This window comes from Miniopterus natalensis, chromosome 4, assembly GCF_054644295.1.
Source record: "Miniopterus natalensis isolate mMinNat1 chromosome 4, mMinNat1.hap1, whole genome shotgun sequence".
NCBI classification, from domain to species: domain Eukaryota; kingdom Metazoa; phylum Chordata; class Mammalia; order Chiroptera; family Miniopteridae; genus Miniopterus; species Miniopterus natalensis.
In genome coordinates this window covers 57,365,073-57,385,648 of record NC_142084.1, presented here as the reverse complement: position 1 = coordinate 57,385,648, position 20,576 = coordinate 57,365,073, and the positions used below count along the sequence as shown (strand labels likewise).

At 37.0% G+C, this 20,576-nt stretch overlaps 1 protein-coding gene across 2 annotated transcripts in view; it reads left to right on the top strand.

Moving 5' to 3' along the window:
- The window catches only part of GLRA3 (glycine receptor alpha 3), a 107,154-nt gene that overhangs the window by 15,217 nt on the left and 71,361 nt on the right, over positions 1-20,576 (top strand). For both annotated transcript variants that reach the window (XM_016200261.2, XM_016200263.2), the window contains exons 2-3: positions 7,416-7,543; positions 16,436-16,503. In XM_016200261.2, the coding sequence (XP_016055747.1) occupies positions 7,416-7,543; positions 16,436-16,503 (196 nt within the window). The remainder of the gene's footprint in view (positions 1-7,415; positions 7,544-16,435; positions 16,504-20,576) is intronic.

Sequence of the window (20,576 nt, the reverse complement as noted above, 5' to 3'; positions counted from 1 at the left end):
TATAAACCATTTGCTCTCAAGTGTCCTTGGTTGGGGAAAAATAAGATCTTGAGATTCACAAGCTGGCTGCAAGCTGCCCAAACAGTTTGCCTTATTTAATTTTCATGTCTCAGTTTCTCCATTCCACTTGCCCAGGAGTTTTCTTAGCTTCTTACTGTCCTGCCACAGCTAGGTTGTACCAGAGACGCTGAAGAGGACATGATAAGATGTGGTTGGATTATGGATCCAAATTAGAAGGTAGGGCCAACAGGATGAATATAATATGTAAAATAAAAAGAGGAGTCAAAGGTCATCAAAGATTGTCATCCTGAGAAACAGAAAGATGGAGCTGCCATTATCCAAGTTCAAAAAGAATGGAGAAGGAACCAGGTTTGTTTGGTAATAGCAGGAGTTTGATTTATGTTTGCTTTTAGTGGAGCACTAGGTTGCTAGCAATCTGTGATTATTTTATTCTAGTTTCAAAAACTGAGATGATTCCAAGCTATGCTTAGCTTTCTCTTAAGGCTTTTATATTTCCGATTCATTCTTACTCAAAAATTGTAATTAGTAGTGATCTCAAACCAGCTCAGAGGAGTTCACCCCTTTGATGAGTTCTTGATTACAATTTTTATCTCCTTAAATTCATAAAGCTTTCAAAACTTGTACACAGATTGTTAACCACTCACCTACTATAAAGTTTATTATCACCCCTAAGGGAAATGCGGATCTGAATACTTGGCTCACTTCTGTGAGGTTTTTTTTCCTTTGGTTTTCAGCCACATGATTTTTCACTGTTTTTAGTTCTCCAATGCACAGCTTTTTTTTTTTTTTGAAACTTGTCTAGTTGTTTTCAGTGGAAAGTTTAATTCAATTTAAAATTCAGCCTTACACATTTAGTATTTTAATGGCCTGGCAAAACCCCCTCTATACCTTAGTTTCTTCATCTGTAATGCATAAGTAATTATATCTAACTAGCAAGGTTGTTATGACTAATAAATTATATCATGTATATAAGTCCTGTGCCAGAGATATCATGAAGAAATTACCATTTTTATGGTTAGGTTAATTAGAATAGCCCAGTCTTTGAGTTTCGTGTTTCTTGCAGGTCTCAGTCTATTCATAGTAATTCTGTCAGCAAGAAATGCCTGGGGGCACTCACCTGGGCCCCAGGTGCCCTTCCACAGACGTCTTCCTTTACCTTAAAACAATGTTACAACTGGACCAACACTTTTGGTTCTTACTGTGATTGCAAGATGCCCTTCAATAACCATCAGGAAACTGAAAAAATATAGGTTTGTCACTTATGAGATCTGGAAATTAAACAGCACACCTGGGGCCACAAAGAGAAGTCACAGGTAGAGAGAGAGAGAGGGAAGTGGCCGGGCTTCTGCTTTTATTAGGGTGGAGGGTGAGGTTTGGTAGGCTCACTATTTATTGCTGAATTTAAAATATGCACCTGGCCCGTCATGGCTCAGTGGTTGAGCATGACGTAGGATCCAGGAGATTGAGGTTGGATTCCCTGTCATGGCACATGCCCCGGTTGTGGGCTCAATCCCGGGCCCGGGGGGGGGGGCGGGGGGGGGGGTGTTGGTGCAGGAGGCAGCCAATCAATGACTCTCTCATCATTGATGTTTCTCTCTCTCTTTCTCCCTTTCCCTTCCTCTCTCTGAAATCAATAAAGATATATTTAAAAAAAAATAAATAAAACGTAAGAGGAGAATTTTAAAGCAAGGAAGAGAAAACAAACAAGTAGCCCAAATGGTCAGTTATTCAAACCAAGTAAGGTTTCTAAAACAAAGGAGCCTCTTTATCTAGTTGTGTCCTGGCAACGTGTTTATTCTAGATAGTGTTTGAAGTGGCTTCCCCTTTGAAGTGGATGCCTCAGCAATCAAAGCTTAAGTCAGGCACTTGCATTACAAAAAGGAAAAGTCATGGTTTACACCACATCCCGTCAAAACACAGGTAGAAATGAGATCACTCTATACAATGAGAGTCATATTTCACAGGTACACTGCTCACAGTGGCGAGAATCAAATCCTAGTACCCTGAGGATTTTTAGTTATTTCTGAGTCTCCAGAGATATTCTAGAATAGTCTTTTTATAATCTTCTACTTTGCACCCCCTTTAAAATAATTAATATCACACAATCAATTTAAAGCCTGTTTCACTGTCCCTGCCTTCATGGCCAATATGCCAAGGCAGTGTGCTTTCACATGAAACGTTCAAAACTTCACCTATTCCCAGATATTCCAGTTTCTTTCTCTTTAGTTTTTTTTAAAGAGCCTGAAGCCATAAAGAAAATGGGGGGAAATGCTCATTTTTTTCCATCTTGTGTTTTATTTTTCAAGCTGGGGCTAGAAATATCAATTGCTGGAGTTCCTACAGCTCAAAAAGTTCTAAATAATAATAGCTGTGAATTATTTTTCACAAGGAACTGTAACCCTGCAACCGGGCTGGTTTTGGAGCTACAGAATACATGGTACAATTGTCTTTTCTCCAAAATACCCCAAACATTCTCTGCCTCAGGAGTCTGAGCACTGACTACCTACAGGTCACCCTTCCTTCTGCGCAAATCAACTCATGAAAATAGCTGCATGGAGATTTGTGGTCCCATGTGCCAAGACTTTTCTCAAAGTCACATTATGTTTTCCAGCTACAACTTTCACATTTTCTCTCAATTTCAAGGTACATTTAGCAGAGGTAAGTAGGTACTGACAATTATATTAAATTTACCTTAAAAGCATCTATATTTGGTGGTTATTTCTGTCCTCCAAAAGTGGCTTTATTTTACCTCCTTGACTCACTGAAGAAGAAGGGAGGAAAGAGAAGTGAGGAAGGGACTTATTTTTTTGGTGAGTTTTGATATTTGATTTCATTGCTTAAGAAAATAGATTTTTGCCAGTCTCTCAGAAATGGAAGTCTCTGAACTTTCAAGTAGCATGTCTTTATAAAAATAAGAATATATAAAATACTTAAATAAAAAAAATGTTCATTGATGGGAATGTGTTTAAGCCCACACACAGTCCCCCCCCCCCCAAAAAAAAAGTTAATAGTAAATTCAGTACTTGGTACAGCATAGAAAACAAGAGCCAAGTGTGGGAGGCAGGCAAATTATCACAGATTTTGAGATTTTCATAAATAAAATACTTTTTAAAAATTCAAATCTGCTTCTTGCAAAAGTAACTTGCTACAAATATGACAGTTTTGTTAAAACTAGGAGGTTTAGATTTAAAAAATGGGCTTAACGGTAAAGTTTCTTATCCAAAATCCATTCTAAATTAATCTTACATTTCTTCCCACTGTCTCCTCCTACCTTGAATTTTAACAACTTCACACACAGTACAGTGTACCGATGATGTGTTGTGGAATTGTGCACATGAAACATGTTAACTTTGTTAACCAATGTCACCCCAATAAATTCAATAAAAAGGAAGAAAATAAAATGATATGCTTGAATATATTTGTGTAGACAATGTGGACTATTTAAAAAGATTGATCATACATAGAGCCTTGTATTATGTATTAATTACTCTTAAATCACTACGGTTCTCTGAAGACTGTCTAGTGATGTTCACTTGGTATAAATCTCAGATAATACAGTAACAGGAAGAAAGTTCTAGGAGAAACATACCAGAGCAAGAGTTGTAGGTGATGGGAAGTTTTTCATATGCCCAGCTTCTACCCACCCCTTTCAGAAAAAGAAGGGATAGACTATGTAGTAATGCTTTTTAGCTAGTTAATTACTCAGTGTTGTTTGCTGACAATAAGTCTTTTTGTGCCAAAATTGTGAATCTTTAGAAATTAAATCAATTGTCCAGAAGCAGCTGGATGGCTCGTGTGTCATAGAAGGGAACATAACTAGTAAAGAATATTGGAATATTTCTCTGCTCAGAATTTTCTTATTTTTAAGATTTGTCTTTATTGTTGAAAGTATTACAGGTTTCCCCCTTATTTTCCCCATTGGGAGAGTCTGCTTCACTTCCCTAAGCAAAACACTGTGGATGAAAAGAGTCATTTCACAGTAGCAATAAGTCCCAGACCTTTTGTGGACCAACCTAGATAAATTAGGAGCTGGATAGAAGTGCAAATACACTATGGGCTCCAAGAATCAGCAGCTGCATAAAAAGAAAAATGTTTGAATGAAAACCTATAGTAACCCTTTACCTCTTGTGGCCACAGGTTCTCATTGTATAATATCCAGGTGCATATACCACATTTATGGTCACTCCTCAATCTTGATGAACAAATGTTAGATCTGAACAAAATGTACTGTAGATGAGTAATGACACAAAGTGAACACAGGATAAATTTAACAGGGTATGTTACTAATATAGGAGGTGCTCTAATTGAAGGAAAGAACATGATTGTTTAATCTATCAGACAGAAGTTTTATTACTGTTTTAAAAAATTCACAGAACCTGAAGATAATGTTTTCCCCTCAATAAAAGCAATAAGAATTGTATTTCATAGCTGAATTTTTATATTTTCTTATGTTTAAATCCTTAAGGATACTTTCAGCTAAAAACTGCAATCAGAAGTCAAGTCTGGGTACATGCAGATTCTGAATGCCTAATAATTTGTCTTTGTTTCTAGATTTAAAAGAAAATAATATCATGTCTTACCTTTGGGCTAAAAACTTATGAAACCTTATAAATACTGATATAAACCTATAAATGCCTGTAATTATGATTACATTCACTATACAGTATGTAAAGCTTTTATTTTATTTTATTTTTTAAATGTATCTTTATTGTTGAAAGTATTACAGGTGTCCAATTTCCCCCCCAATTGACCCCCTCCACCTCGCTCCCACCCCCTCCCCAGGCTTTTACCCCATTATTGTCTGTGTCCATGGGTTATGCATATATGCATATAACTTATTTGGTTAATCTCTTCCCACCCTCCACCCTCCTTTCCTCTTTCCTCTGAAATATTGTCTGTTGCATGTGTCAATATTTCTGTGTCTATTTTGCATGTGTCTATTTCATTTGTCAGGTTCTTCTGTTCTTTACCTTGTTCTTAAAGAAGACCCTTCAACATTTCATGTAGCACTGGTCTGGTGGTGATGAAACCCTTTAGCCTTTTCTTATCTGTGAAGCTCTTTATCTGACCTTCAGTTCTAAATGATAGCTTTGCTAGGTAGAGTAATCTTGGTTGTAGGTTCTTGTTTTTCATCACTTTGAATATTTCTTGCCACTCCCTTCTGGCCTGCAAAGTTTCTGTTGAGAAATCAGCTGACAGTCTTATGGGTGCTCCCTTGTAGGTAACTAACTGCTTTTCTCTTGCTGCTTTTAAGATTCTCATTTTGTCTTTAACCTTTGGCATTTTAATTATGATGTGTCTTGCTATGGGCCTCTTTGGGTTCCTTTTGTTTGGGATTCTGTGCTTCCTGGGCTTGTAAGTCTATTTCTTTCCCCAGGTAGGGGAAGTTTTCTGTAATTATTTTTTCAAGTAGGCTTTCAATTTCTTGGTCTCTGTCTTCCCCTTGTGTTACCCCAATAATACGAATGTTGGGCCTCTTGAAGTTGTCCCAGAGGCTCCTTACACTATCTTCATATTTCTGGATTCTTTTTTCTTTTTGCTCTTTTGGTTGGGTGTTTTTTGTTTCCTCATGTTCCAAATTGCTGATTTGATTCTCAGCATCCTCTTCTCAACTGTTGATTCTCTGTAAATTATTCTTCATTTCATTTCATGTAGCCTTCATATCTGATTGTTACTTTATTATGTCATTGATGGTCTCGTTTGTTTTCATAATAGTCTTACTAATATCCTTGAGTATCCTTATAACCATAATTCTGAACTCTATATCTAGTAGCTTGCTTGGTTCTATTTCATTTAGTTCCTATTCTGGAGATTTCTTCTGTTCTTTCCTTTGTGACATATTTCTTTGCCTCCACATTTTGGCTGCTTCCAGGTGTTTGTTTCTATGTATTAGGTAGAGCTGCTATGTCTCCTGGAATTTGTAGAGTGGCTTTGTGTAGTAGGTGTGCTGTAGGGTCCAGTGGCTCAGCCTCCCCAGTCACCTGAGCCGGTCCTTCTAGGTGCTCCCCTGTGTGGGCTGTGTGCACTGTCCTGTTGTAGTTGAGCCTTGGTTGCTGTTGGCATCACTGGGAGGAATTGACCCCCAGGCCAATCAGCTGTGAGGACCAGCTGCAACTACAGCCAAAGAGCTGCTGTGCTGGAGACACCCCACGGAGCAGGATTTACTTCAGTGGAGCTTTGGTGTTCACCAAGTGCGCCCCTTGAGTGTCACTCGTGGATGTGGTGGGGTTGTAATCCAGCATGGCTGAGTCTGACCACCAGGTGCACTGTCTCTGGGGCCTCCCGGGAGGTGCAAAGTCAGCCTGTGCCAGTGCCTTGCCCAGGGCCACCCAGCATGAGCCACACAGCAAACCGTAGTTGGCTGCTACTTGTGCTGGGCTTGGAGGTGTCCAGTAGAGGTGAAGCTATGAGCCAATGCCAGCTGCCGCTAGTGCCAGGCCCGGGGGCACTTATCAAGCCCTATGGGGCCCGCTGCTGCTTGTTTGAGAGATTTTAGGAAAGTCCTAAGAATGGGGCTGGAAAGGCCACTTGCACAGAAAGGCCCCTGGAAATGGCCTGGACGAGCCTGCAGGTGGGGAGGGGCGGGGCCTCCGGGAATCACGGGGCGGGGCCAAAGGCGTGAGTCAGGTGCTGGCGATTCAAACATGGCGCCTGCCTGCCGGCTGTGTGCGGGGAGGACTCGCCAAAGGAGCCATGGCCTCTGCCAGCCCTTCTGCCCGGGAGGAAGCTGCCCCTCCAGCTCTCGCCCAGATCTCAGGCAGGTTAGTTCCTCCCCGAGTGTCCCGGGTCCTTTCCGGCTGCTGCCCGGCGCTGGGCTCAGAGGGAGCGTCCGAGTGAGTCCGTGCGCGGGCCCTTTAGAGGAGCTGCTGGGGCTCCCGCAGCCTCCGCAACCCTCAGGGACAGTCCCAGCTGGTTTCACAGCCCGGAGTTGTGGGGACGTCTCTTCCCGGCCTGGAGCCCTGGGCTGGGGGCCTGCTGTGGGGCTGGGACCCCTCCCTCCTCTGGTAAACCTCCGCCACCAAGATGCCCTCCTGGCTTAAACCGTGGCACCAGTTGTGGGCTCGAGCCGGTGTCTCCGCGATTCAACCCCGACCCGCCCGCGTCTCCGCCCCTCCTCCCGGTCTCGATGCTTCTTCAGCTCCCTGGTTCTGGGGCTTCTGTTCAGCCAGGTCTCAGGGGGCTCTGAGTGATGGTGGTTCTGGATTTTAGTTGTAATTTTGATGTGGTTGTGGGAGGCGGCGGGTGCAGCTATTACTTACACTACCATCTTGTTTCTCCTCAAGCTTTTTGTTTTGTTTTCAGAGGTATTTTTGCTTAGCATATTAATTTTATATTTCTAGGTGACAGTTAGGAAAAATTTTTTTGGTAACATCTATGTTTTTTCTCATTCATAGTTTGGTTGCAACAAAGGAAACAGATAGTGCAAGATCTCGAAGTGCTCCAATGTCACCGTCTGACTTTCTGGATAAGTTAATGGGGAGGACATCAGGGTATGATGCAAGAATCAGACCCAATTTTAAAGGTAATTGTTCTGCTTTCTACTATATATAAAATGTGTTTAAAATATGATTAAACATGATACATTTAAAAAAATTGATTCCACCAACAATTCTGATGCTTATTTCAGAATATATTCTCAGTAACTGGAATAAAAGCTTCCTTGGAGCTGACAATAAACCTCCCCATATTTTAAATCCTCCATAGCAGGATTTCCTGTATTGTGTTGAATTTATGTACTGGGGAAAGGTTTGGATAACTAAAAGCCACTGATAACATTTAAGAAATTATTCTACCTACCAACTGTTTTACTTAAATTTATAGGAAAGAGTGTAATTATCAACTTGAGTACTCTTTACCAGTTTTCTGTTTAGTATAGGGATAACATATTTATACAAGTTATATGTGGATAATCCAGAACAATAATACGTCCTGTAACTTAATCTATGGTAAAAGATTAGAAAGCTGTTTTCATGCCCCCACTTATTTAATGTCTCTTGAATATTATTTTATTTAATTAAAAATAATTAAGTTATAAGAATAAACACCTTTGCGATGGGATTCAGTTATTTTCACTCCTAAAGGTGAAAACAACAAAAACCCAAACCAAACCAAACCAAAAAAAAGACAAAAATATTTTCTACAATAATGCTTTTTTCTTTTTTATTGAATTTATTCTTATGGGATAAAAAAATGATTGTTTAACAATGTTATAAGAATTAGAGAGAACTAATAAATACCAATAATGGGTAGCAGGAGAAAAAAGAAGAGTAAAATTTGTTGATAATATAGGGGTAGAAAATTATGAATTGCTTCATTTTAAAAGTGAGTTTAACATTTAAATTGTGAATTTCATTTATTCATTTGTTTTTAAGCATTTTGACCCCTAACATTTTTAACTGCAAAGGAAGAAAACACTAAATGCAAGCTGTAAAAAAAAAAAACCAGTACAGTTTCAAGGGGTATCATATTCAAATAAAAATGAGAAATTTCAGCATTACAAGGATCTTTTACAAATTGAGGAAAAGCAGTACCCTCCTACAAACATTTATCCTTAATAAAATTATTGCTTATGCTGGCATTGTGCCATTCTCCAAAACAATTCTCCTTCTCTTTTAAAAATATCTGATTTCTTCTATAATCTATATCTAACACACTCCCACTCATACCCTTCACTCTTGTTTGTTCTCTCTAGATTTAAGATTGTTCAGGTTGTCCTCTTTCACCTTTGAACATCATGTAGTATTATCTGTATACTTTTAAAATGTTTAGGAGCATTTTAATTCTGTAATAGTATTATGATCTCTTCACAGTCCTCTTTATCCTAAACCATTTTCCTTGAATGTGAAGTCACAGAGGTGGTATCACAGGTTGCTATTTTGTATGTTTAGCTATTTGTTTTATTTATAACAATAGTAAAAAACACATACCTGAACTTGGCAAACATTAAATTGTCAATATTAGTGATGAAAAGCAGCAGCTCCTTGCCTTGACAATCTTTATGCACAGTTCTACTTCTTTAAGGCAAACACTCCAAAAGTAAAATTGGTTACTTCTGGTGAAATCTTTTTGGTCACTTTCTAGGCCTCTTACAAACAGACACTATGAGATTCCTTTGCACTGCCAATTTAATGTCTCCATTCTTACATTCCACTTCTTCTGTTTCCCCTTTCTGAGCAATCATTTCTCTTTTTTTCCTGCAGGAACAATTATGTTAATTCTTCTTATCTCTCTTTAAGCCTCCAGTTTTCTTATATGTGAGAAAAACAGTCTACAGTTCAGGAAGGATTGAGTTGATTTGCCTGGGCGCCGAGATTGGTGTAGTCTTGTGTGTGTGTGTGTGTGTGTGTGTGTGTGTGTGTGTGTGTGTGTGTGTGGTTTTCTGCTATTTCTCTCTCTGGAAAGGAAAATCTGACAGAGCCATCATTGCCTTGGCCAGAACACTGTTTTCAGTGAGTGGTGAGTGTTGACTAGGCTTTTGTTAGAGGTCCTCCAGGTGCCCAAACAGAGAAGGATTTAGTTTTGAGGTACTGTCAGGGACCCTGTTTTTCCCAATCAAAAAAGTTATTTCCCTTGCTTTTTTTTAACTTCTTGCAAACAGAAGATGAGCAAGTTCTGAGAATCTAATGCACAGCACTGTGACTACAGTTAACGATACTTTATTATATGCCTGCAAGTTGCTAAAAGTGGAGATTAAATGTTCTCACTGCAAAAAAGAAATAGTGAGCATGTGCTGTGATGGAGGTGTTGGCTGATGCTTTGGTGCAATCATATCGTGATGCATAAGTGTATCAAATCAACATGTTGTGCACCTTAAACTTGCACAATCTGATATGTCAACTGTATCTCAATACAGTTAGAAAAAGAAGACAAAAGTCAGCATTGATGAACAGAACCATACTGTTTCCAGTCACCTTGACCAACTGTGTGTGCAAAACTAAAAACAAAAAATTATTTCCATTCATTCAAAAATTCTACAGGGCTATCCCCAGGTTGCCCTTGCTCTACAGGAATATAGACGGGAATCAGGGAGCTTTCTGAGGCAGGTGCCTGTGTTTCTCTCGACAGGCCCTTCCAACTGCCCACCTCCTTCCTATAGATGACCTTAAGCTTTGTGCTTCCCTGAGTCATTTTTTTTTTTATTATTAAATTTATTAGTGTGATAATGGTTAATAAAATTATATAGGTTTCAAGTGTGCAATTCTATGATACATCATCTGTATATTGCATTATGTGCCTACAACCCAAAGTCAAATCTTCTTCTGTCACCATATGTTTGGCTCCCTTTCCCCTTTATTACTCTCCCCCCCTTCACTCTGGTCACCACCACACTGTTGTCTGTGTCTATGAGTTTTTGTTTGTTGATTTGTCTTGTTTGTTCATTTGTTGCTTTCAGGCATATCCCACACAGAAATGAAATCGAAAGTGCCTATTTCTACCTGAAAAATTTGAAAACATTTATGCACAAAGATATGTACACCCCTATGTTCACTGCCATAGCAGATAAGATATGGAAGCAACCTAAGTGCCCATCAAAGATGATTGGATCAACACGAAGTGGCACATATATACAATGGAATATTCCTCAGCCATAAGAAGAGATGAAATACTGCCATTTGTGACAACATGGGTGGATCTTGGGAATATCAGGCTAAGCAAAATAAATCAGACAAAAATGTCAAGATCCCTGGGTCATTCCTAGCATATTAGCTCCCTTCTCCAAGTAGCCCCAACCTACGTTTGTTTTAGGCTTTGCTCTGTTTTCTTCTTCCTTTTATATTTTGTCATTAATCTGATGATGAATTTCCTCCCACTCTCTTTAGTGTGAGATGTTTGGTTTCACTTTTATTTGGTAACATCATTTTTATGTCTTTAGAGAGAAAGAAAACTGTTCAGTCCCCTTCTTGAAATAGAAGCTTCCGGAGTCATTTGGTATTAGAAGCCTGCAAAGTACATCTATAGACGATAAAATATTTCACCAGACTACTTTACCAGCTTTTTCTGGATTTTACTTCTTTCCTTTGACCCTATTGTTTGGGCCCTCAGTTGGCCTTTGATAACCCTTGAGTCTAATTTGGATCCAGGCAGAAAGTACTCTCTTAGCAATTACCTGATTATGTCTTTCTCCCAAACACTGATTGCATTTTTTTCCCCATTCTGTCTCCAGTGGCCTTTATCTAGAAATAACATTGTTTGCCTTGCAGTGTCTTTGTGGTTTCTGTCTTTTCATCTGTAATAGTTTCCTATATTAATCCCTTTCTCCCGCATCACACATTCAGTTTTTAAATAGCCATTTCTGCTAAACCACATTCTATCCCCAGAATGGCAAGTGCACTTAATACTCATTTTCTGCCTGTGTTGGTTTTTTATTTTCAGGGAAAGTGTTAGCATTTCCTTAATCCATTTTAATTATTCCTATCCATCCAGACACTGTTGTTCTTGAATAAAATTCACAATTATTTTTTAAAGGTATATCTTCTTCTTGAATTTTTACATAATACAAGGTCATTTTACCAAGAAGAATCTCTTCATTTAATAAGACTTTCTAAAATTATAGATGTTCACCTGAAATATTCACAGACTTAGATTCTGCTTTCTGTATTTTTAGGTTTTCTTTGATTTTTATTTTTAGTGTATTGTTCCTGTAGTAGTTATTTCTTTTTCATTTCAAAACAGTCTCAAACTAGCAGAAGATTTGCAAGTATAGCAGTTAGCAATTTCCCCCCCAAAGTCCTTGAAAGTAAGTTGTTCACTTGATGCTCCCATACTTGAGTGTATCATACAAATAAGAACATTCTCCTAAATAACCAGCACCTAACTATTGAAATAAGCAAATTAACGTGGTTATATTGCTACCATCTAATGTGTGGACCCCTATTCAAATGTTATCAATTTTCTGAATAATGGCCTCATAGTAAAATGATGCAGTTTACAAATACAATACATCTTGTGTTGTATTTGTCATTTATTATTGTCTCCTTCTGTCTGAATCAGAAGATCATTCTTTCTATGACTGTCATGATCTAGGCATTTAAAGAATATTATTATCCATTTATTTAACAGAATATACCTCAATTTGCATTGATCTAATGTTTCCTCATGATTCAGTTTAGGTAATACATCTTGACAGATATATCACAGAAGTGATGCTGTGTTCGGATTGCATCTTACCAGATGGTGTACCATCTTAATTTTTGCCATTCTGGTGATACTTACTTTGATTAATTGGTTAAGTTGGTGTTTGCCAAGATATATCTTTATTATATACATAAACACACACACATATATATACAAACAAGCACATATATGTGTGTATTCATATATATTATTTACATCTAGATATTTACTTCTCTATCTGTTGAAAACCATGAACTCACATTGATATTTTCAATTCCATAGGTTTATCCTTTTTTTCTTTCTTTCTTTCTTTCTTTTATATATCTTTATTGATTTCAGAGAGAGGAAAGGAGAGGGAGAGATAGAAACATCAATGATGAGAGAGTCATTGATCGGCTGTAGCCCGCAACCCGGGCATGTGCCCTGACCAGGAATCGAACCCTGATTGCCTGGATCCTAGGTCGATGCTTAACAGCTGAGCCACGCCCGGCCAGGCTCCGTAGGTTTATTCTAATTTCTGACCTTCTATATTTTAACTTCCTCATCTGACAGTAAAAAACATGGCTCCCATTATATTTTATATAATTCTATATTGATCAATATGTAATGAATGTCCCTTGTCTGCTGCTGCTACCTCTCCGGCACAAGGGCCCTTTTCAGCCTGACTCCCCAGGCCAAGATGCCCCATGTAAACACTTTCCTCACTCTTCTCTGTTCCAATAACCAACACCAGGCTGCCCTCCTCTGGCAGCATTCTTCTCACTCGCTGGCCCCGACACCCTGTGCCATGTAACCCTTCTCCACGGATGGCCTCATCCTGCCGTAGGTTATCACGCACGCCCTGCTGTAGCCACCCCAGCATGGAAGACTTATTTACACTGCTCGACCGAATGGCTTTGGGACTCAGAAGGGGAAGAGAAAGGGGAAAAATGAACTGAATCCTATTTTTATGACATAATTTTTAAACCTTTTCCAAGTATCTAACAAGTAATTTAAAATCTGGATATAAATCATCAAATATGCTTTTGTTAATTAAAAAAAAAATCTTTCTTTGTGACATGATTACATAAAATATATACTTACCCCAAATAAAAACAACTCACTAAACATTTTTTGAGAGTTCATCTTTCAATTTCGGCTCTGTTTTTAAAAAGGGTGTAGCTTTAATACATTATGTTAAAAATTACTTGGGGTCATTTTCATAAACGCTTGGGTTATTGTTTGTCCCTGTTTCCTCTCGATCTGCCTGGTGAACAGTTTCCCCAGTAGGAAGAGCAATAATATAATTACCAAGGTTTTGCATTCTCTTTTGCCATTTTGTCTTTATCCATCTTTGAACTTAAGAGTCATGTTCTATTTCTTTAAGAAACATCCAAAAGAAAACATGCTGCTAAAAACATCTGCAACTAATGTTATTTGCTTTTCAGGCCAACGGTGGCTAATGTAATGAACACTTTAAAAGCACAATTTGCCATATGGATGTTATAGCAGTTATTTGCTCTGTTGCTAAACAGAGCAGTGTATTAGATGAATCTAACAGCTTTGGCACTGGCATGGGAGAAGTAGCAGATTGGTTAAGGACTGCTGAGACAGGTGCTCTCTGTAGTGGCAATAGAAGATTTACAATCTTCTCAGAGCTTTATTCTCTACATAATTTGGGGGTTATACATATCAATAGCTAGGGTAGAAAGACTACTCCAAGATTTGCTGCCCTGATCTGACACAGACCAGAGCTTCCAGTGTAGAATACAGTGCTTTATAAACATGATAGTATTATATCCATTTCATTCCTTGTAATATCTATCCACTGCCCCTGTTCTTGGCCATGGCCATTCTATTTCCCATCTTTACTATTACAATAAATTCCTAACCATTTTCTCTGTTTCTAAGCTTTTGTCATCCATTTCACCATTCACCATGCTGTCTTGGTTCACCACACTCCCATGATCAAGAATCTGCAATGGCTCCCTCATGTTCATTAAGTAAATTTCAAATACCTTGGTGTCACATTGAAAAGATTCCATGATCTGGGCCAAGACTATTTTAAAAACAATGGCTTTTATTTCCAAATTGCTTCATACTCTAATGTCTTTTTAAAATGATTTCTATATATGTGAAATATCTATATATCAATATTGATATGAATACAAATGTATATATCTTTCAAGTAAGCATCTGCTCTATTTTTAAACTTTGGAATTAAGGTTTGTGCCTGAATCCACTCATCTTTCTTTCTGCTGAAGAAGAGACTATATATGAAATAAGTAGTCAAATGGGGACCAAATAGCACTTATGTAAGTTCTAAGAACCAGGTGAGGAACACATCTGGTAATGATGAATTAAACAATAAAGCTCAGACTTGAGATTTTACTACCACATGAAATTTAGATTTGGAAACCGAGCCAACTTTCTGCTTTTAAGACCATTTTGCATCTGATTGAAGGCATGTTGGAGGGGCAAGGACTGCAATTTTTCATATAACATGAGGCATTAAGTTCCCAAATACTGGTGGAAGCCTTGACTGGCCACTTCTTTGACCATTACTTGTCTGTAGATACATGTTATTTTCCTTATTTTATTCATTGCCTTACTATTCAAGCCCTTAGTCAATGTGAGATGCCAGCTCCACATTTTAGGAAGAATACAAACATATCAGAGGAGTCCTCTTAGCATAGGACTTAATACTGCTGCTTTCACTCTCAACGCTTCATGGATTAAGTGATACCTATGAATCAGACAGCACAGTATGTGGTAACAAGTAGTAGTCAATAATTTACTGATTCTTATTAATTTCTACCCTGCTAGATAATAATTTCTTTGTGTCCTCTTCAATGTTGTGTGCACAGGTTTTAGATATTCAGTAAAAAAATGAATTAATAGGTCTAATAAAACAAAATTTTTGGTTTTATGATGAATGTTAAATCAGGCACTGCAGGGGAAGTCTAGCATGGTGGAGTGAGGATCTTTGTAAATTCACTTCAAAATAAAGCAACAAAACCACTGGCAAAACTGTCATAATTGACCTTTAGAACTCTGAAAAATTACCAAAAGCCTGCAATGTAAATAAGATGCTAATGAAAGGACAACTGATGAGTTTCTCCTAAAGACAAAGGGCATTTAAATATGGCCCCACTCCCCAGGTTCCCAGTAGCCTTGAAAACCAGCCACATCGCCACCACAGAAACTGTAAAATCCAGCAGTTTAGCAGCTACTAGAGGGGAGACCAGGTTTGGAGTTTCTCACAAAGTCCATCCCCAGAGCTTTGTCACTGTTTGACCTGTCTGGCTGTTCCCTAAAAGAGTACCATTCAGAGGGACTTGTAGTTTGACTGGGAACTCCCTCAGTGGGAAAGTTATATCACCAGGGCATTTGTGAAAAATAATCGCAGGAAATCACCACTTGGGCAAAAAAGAGCCCGAACAAAAATTTAGAAGTTCTGGGGAATGAGATGCCTGTAGGCAGCTTTGTAAAACTCTGATATGTTCTTGTGGATCTAGAGGTTACACGTACATGTAGGGCTGTATGCATTTCCAGGAAAGTCTTAGGAGGGCCCCAGTCTCTTACCCCTGGCTGACCTGAGACCCTGTGCAAGCAGGAAGTGAAGGGTAAAGCAGGAACATCAAAGACACTCCTCCAAACAAACACGAAGTCCCTTGGCAAAAGGTGGAAGTCTTACTGGTTCAAGTCATTAAGGAAATCTCTGACAATCATTTGTTGACCAGGACACTCGGAGCAGAGACCTCAATGGTTGCACACTCTAGGGAAATACAGACTTTACAACGTTAGTCCAGGCAAGTAATTAAACAAGAAATAACAATAAGAAACACCAGCAATGACAAAACACTGGAGGTTGGAAGCGGGAGGTCAGGTTTCCAGAGTTGACACATATTTTCTAAAGTACACAATTAAAAAAAAAAAAGTATCTGACATGCAAAGAAACAGGAAAACAGGGCCCATAAGTGGAGGAAAACAATAGAAACACCCTAAAGAGGCTCAGATGTTGGACTTACTAAATCTACTTACTAAATTTACAGAGCCATTACAGATCTCTACATAATGGAAACAGACCACAAGACATTAATGACTGACCACCATCAGCGTTCAAGAGGAGACCATGAATTTGTGATTTGCAATCCAGATTATTTCACAGAATGATTGCCTTCAATTTTAAGAATTTGTGTGTATACATACATTAAAAAAATATTCTTCTTTAAAAAACTGTTAATGAGAAGCATGAAATTATTTGAAAATATTTTAGATAAGTATCTAAATATCCCTTATGTTGTAATCTCTTTTTCAGGCCCTCCAGTTAATGTCACATGCAACATATTCATAAACAGCTTTGGCTCTATTGCTGAGACAACCATGGTAGGCATGTTTCCTTTGTAACAACTTTCGTACCAAAGTAACTGATAGTCACATTAATGGCAGTTTTTCTGCTAATGTTATTTAATTGAAAACCAAAATTAATAGAATGATATTTTAAAGAATAAAATTAATGATATAATTAAATTGCCATCAACTGCAAGTAATAATGTGTCATTTAGAGATGGAATATTATAGAATAAATGTAAGTGAAAACAAGATTGGTTTTTCATACTTCAGTATTTAAATACTAAATCTCAAAATAAAACTAAAATTCTATCATATAAATTACTTATTCCTTTTCAGTGCTTTTTAATAACCAGACATAAGCATAGAAGTAAACAATTTCATGTTCAATTATTTTATATACTTATGTGTTCATAATATTGTTTTAAGTATTTTATTTGATTACTTTTTCAAATGAGTACAGTATTTGTTCAAACACCATAAATACTTTGCAAATTATAGTGTATAACTTAGTTTAACTAAACTTGCTGAGCGGATTTCATTACTATGTAATTGAGAACATTTTACATAATTATTAAAGTAAAAAATTATAATTACAGACCAGATTTATTCCGTTTTGAATTTTATAACTTTCTCTAGAGATCATGTATCTCATCTTTGCCTGTAGCTCTTATTGTGTACTTTGGCTAAAATAAAATGCAGACACAGGCATATGAACCACTGAATATCTGTAAAATTGTCTAACGGGCAACTTTTTAAAATTGAAAGTATGTATGGTGGTTCTTAAATTACCTAGAATTATACTCCATTCGCAAATTTAACAAGTATAATTTGCATTAATTTTCAAAGTTGATTTTAGCTAAAATAGGATATGAAATACTTCAAGATTTATTAGCTTCCAAAACCATTAAGTAGAAAGAATTATGCTCATTTTCTGTATCTCAGAATGATTTGATAGCAAATTTCTAAGGAAAAGTAATCTAATATGCAAATTATTTTGTGGGAGTGTGTGTAGAGTTGTGTGTGTGTAGACGATCTCTCTTAACAGTGAGACTCTTCAGGCACCATTTAAAAAATGGTCTTTTCATCATGTATGCGATATTTAGTCATTTAGCAACATCTCTGTGGTTCTATTCAAACATTGAAAGCATCAGTGGAGAAAAACTGACTTCACATATTTAGGCATTATATAGAAATGTTTTAACTATAGTATATAACTTAACATGAATGTGTGTGTGTTTGTGTAAACACAGAGAAAATGCATATATTTGCTTGTATAAGCCCCATGTAGTTCTGGTGCAATTCTGACCCTAAAGTAACTATAGTTCTGTTTCGGATCTTGACATCTTCTGGATTCTGGTTGAATATCTGGTGGATTTATATCCTGCATTTGTACATACCCACTCCAAATCATACTAAAGATAAAGGAATCTCTGCTAGCCCCCCCCCCCCCCCCCCCCGAGCCATAGACTCTCCAAATTGTATTTCTAGCCCTGGCAACTTTCTCATTTTAATTGCTACTATATACACTGTAAAATCCTGATAACCTGGAAATATGTTTATCCTTTCTCTGTTGCAAGATCGTTTCCACAAAATACTCTGAACAGCAATAGTCAGGAAGGTTTAAAGCCTTACTTATGCTGGTAGAGTGGAGGAAGGGACTTGGAAACAAGAGAAGACATAGCCAGATTCCTTATTAAAATCTGAAAGATGGTCAGATCCCTGAAGGTCTCTGCTTTTTATGGCATATTCATTAGTCTACCACTAAACGATTATAACCACTAAGTGATCATAGCACACGATCTATGGGATGACGATCCCAGCTAAATTCTTACCTGTAATCATTTTGGACAGTCTTCCTTTACAGAACAATATCACACAGAAAGCTAGCAGAATATTGCAAACATGCTCTCAGTTTTATTTCTTCCCTTCTCTTGTGTAGAAATTCTTTCCAGTCTAGTGTAGCAATGCATTCCATTGTAATGCATTTCCTTTGACATCAATTTAGAACCTATTAATCTCCTTTTCAGAGTTGCAAGCAGCATCAATGAACATTAATCAAACACTCCAGAGGTTAATTATGATAAAATAAACCAAGTATTATAAAATTAACTATGTGCACCTTGGTATCTTTCTTTTTAGTTTTCCAAACTGCTAAACATGCAACATTACTTCTATTCTCATAATCAGAATCAATATTTGTAAAAAATTTTAATGGTATCATAGATTAGCCACAATATGGTATTCCTCTATATAGGAAGAGAACTTGTTATTATATTTCCATCTTAAGAATCACAAAATATTTTGCTACCACTTGATTAAGACTATGTAATTTAATTATAGTTCCGACCATCACTGCTCTGCAAGCTAAACTTTGTTATTGTTTCATTTGCTATAATATTGCTTTTTTATAAAAGCATTAATATATTTTGAAACATTCTCATTCTTATGCAAATATAGTTTACTTTTGTTTTTATAATACAAATAAAGTAACTCATCTAAGGTAATGTCTTAAAATTAAGGGGATAGAATTTCAAATTATCTGAAATCATTAACGAATACCTTTATATCTGAGAACTTATGTCTCAAGTAAAACAAAATAATTCTCCATATATATATATATGTTAGGCATATATATATATGCCTAACAAAGTTCTCAAGTGTCTTCAATTCCTTTACTGACCAAATATATTAAGCTCCCTCTGCTGGTCTAGTCTCTAAGCTATTATATCTCTCCCCATTTTAAAATCCAGCTTTAGTCCCATTTGAGGTAATTATTTGATTCTTGAGAAAGTTCCTCTAGTAGATATTTTTTCTTTAGCTATTGTTTTGAAAATTAAATAATTTAAATTTTAACGTATTTTGTATCTTCTTACACCAAATTTAAAATATATTTATATGCATTTTTTAATAGTACAAACTCAAACTTCTTAACTGTTAAACTCATCCTTTCCCAATGTTTCCTAACTGAACATAGTGCCAACCATTCTCACTTGAGTACAGATTTATTATTCTTTACATATTGTCATCAAATTTTTTCCTATAAATATTATAGAAATTCTAAACTTCCCTATTTCCCTTACATTTGAATTGTATGCCATTATATATAATGAGATTCTCTAAGAACTTGTTCAGGTTCCATTCCAAGTTTACATTCTTCTTAAACAGGCAATGATTTAACAACTATTGGAAACCATAGTTCTTGTGGTTTCTTGAAACAATGAAATAAAATTGGGTTACCAACACAGCCTTGGCGATAGAGGTGCATCCATCCTGCCATTTAAACCTGTGGTGACCAATGGAGCTCAGGAGTGTTTTTATTGCTTAAGATCTCCACATTAGGTGACACTTAAGTGAAACACTCCTGCAAACATGTGCTGAGTTGTGGATAAGGCTTATATGCTAGGATGAAAGCATTTGTAAGTTGGACTATTTTTTTAAAGCTCATATATACAATATGTATGTGGTAGTTTGGATGTGTATATATAGCGGTATTTAAAAATGGGAAAATTGGCTGGATTTCCTATCTTCAGAGAACAGATGGCTCTCCATCTTGTTACAAGTAAGAGCTAGAGAATTGCTCTGCTATGTGCCTTAAGTCAATATTTGCTCATCGAGCCATTACTTTGCACCAGTTCTTTTTGAATAAAGTATTTTTCCAAAATAAAAACAGCAAAAAAATAGGCGAGCTATTTTGGTATAAGAGTTTTTCAGGTGCCTGAATACAGAGATGTACTGTGGGGTTGGGCAAGAGTATTTGAGTGTCTGCTTTGAGCTCACAGAATTGTCAAACTCTACAGTTTTTCAATTTTTCACACAAATGGTGTTTTCTTTTAAACACTTCAATGATGACAAGGTTTTTTTAATGCTAGTTTATTTTGCTGTTAGAATGACATTTACCTCCTTGAAGTGATTTATCAAATAGATTTCATTGACATTCTATAATTTTAATCCAATTTACCTTCAAATTCTGTCTTTTCAAAAATATTTTGTTTAAATCAGTGGGCATTTAAAGTTTTTTGATTATAGGATCCATAGAGCAGCTATCCACTCTAATATGTTTATCATTAAACATTAACAAGTAGGATAATTCTCAGCACAGAATTGCT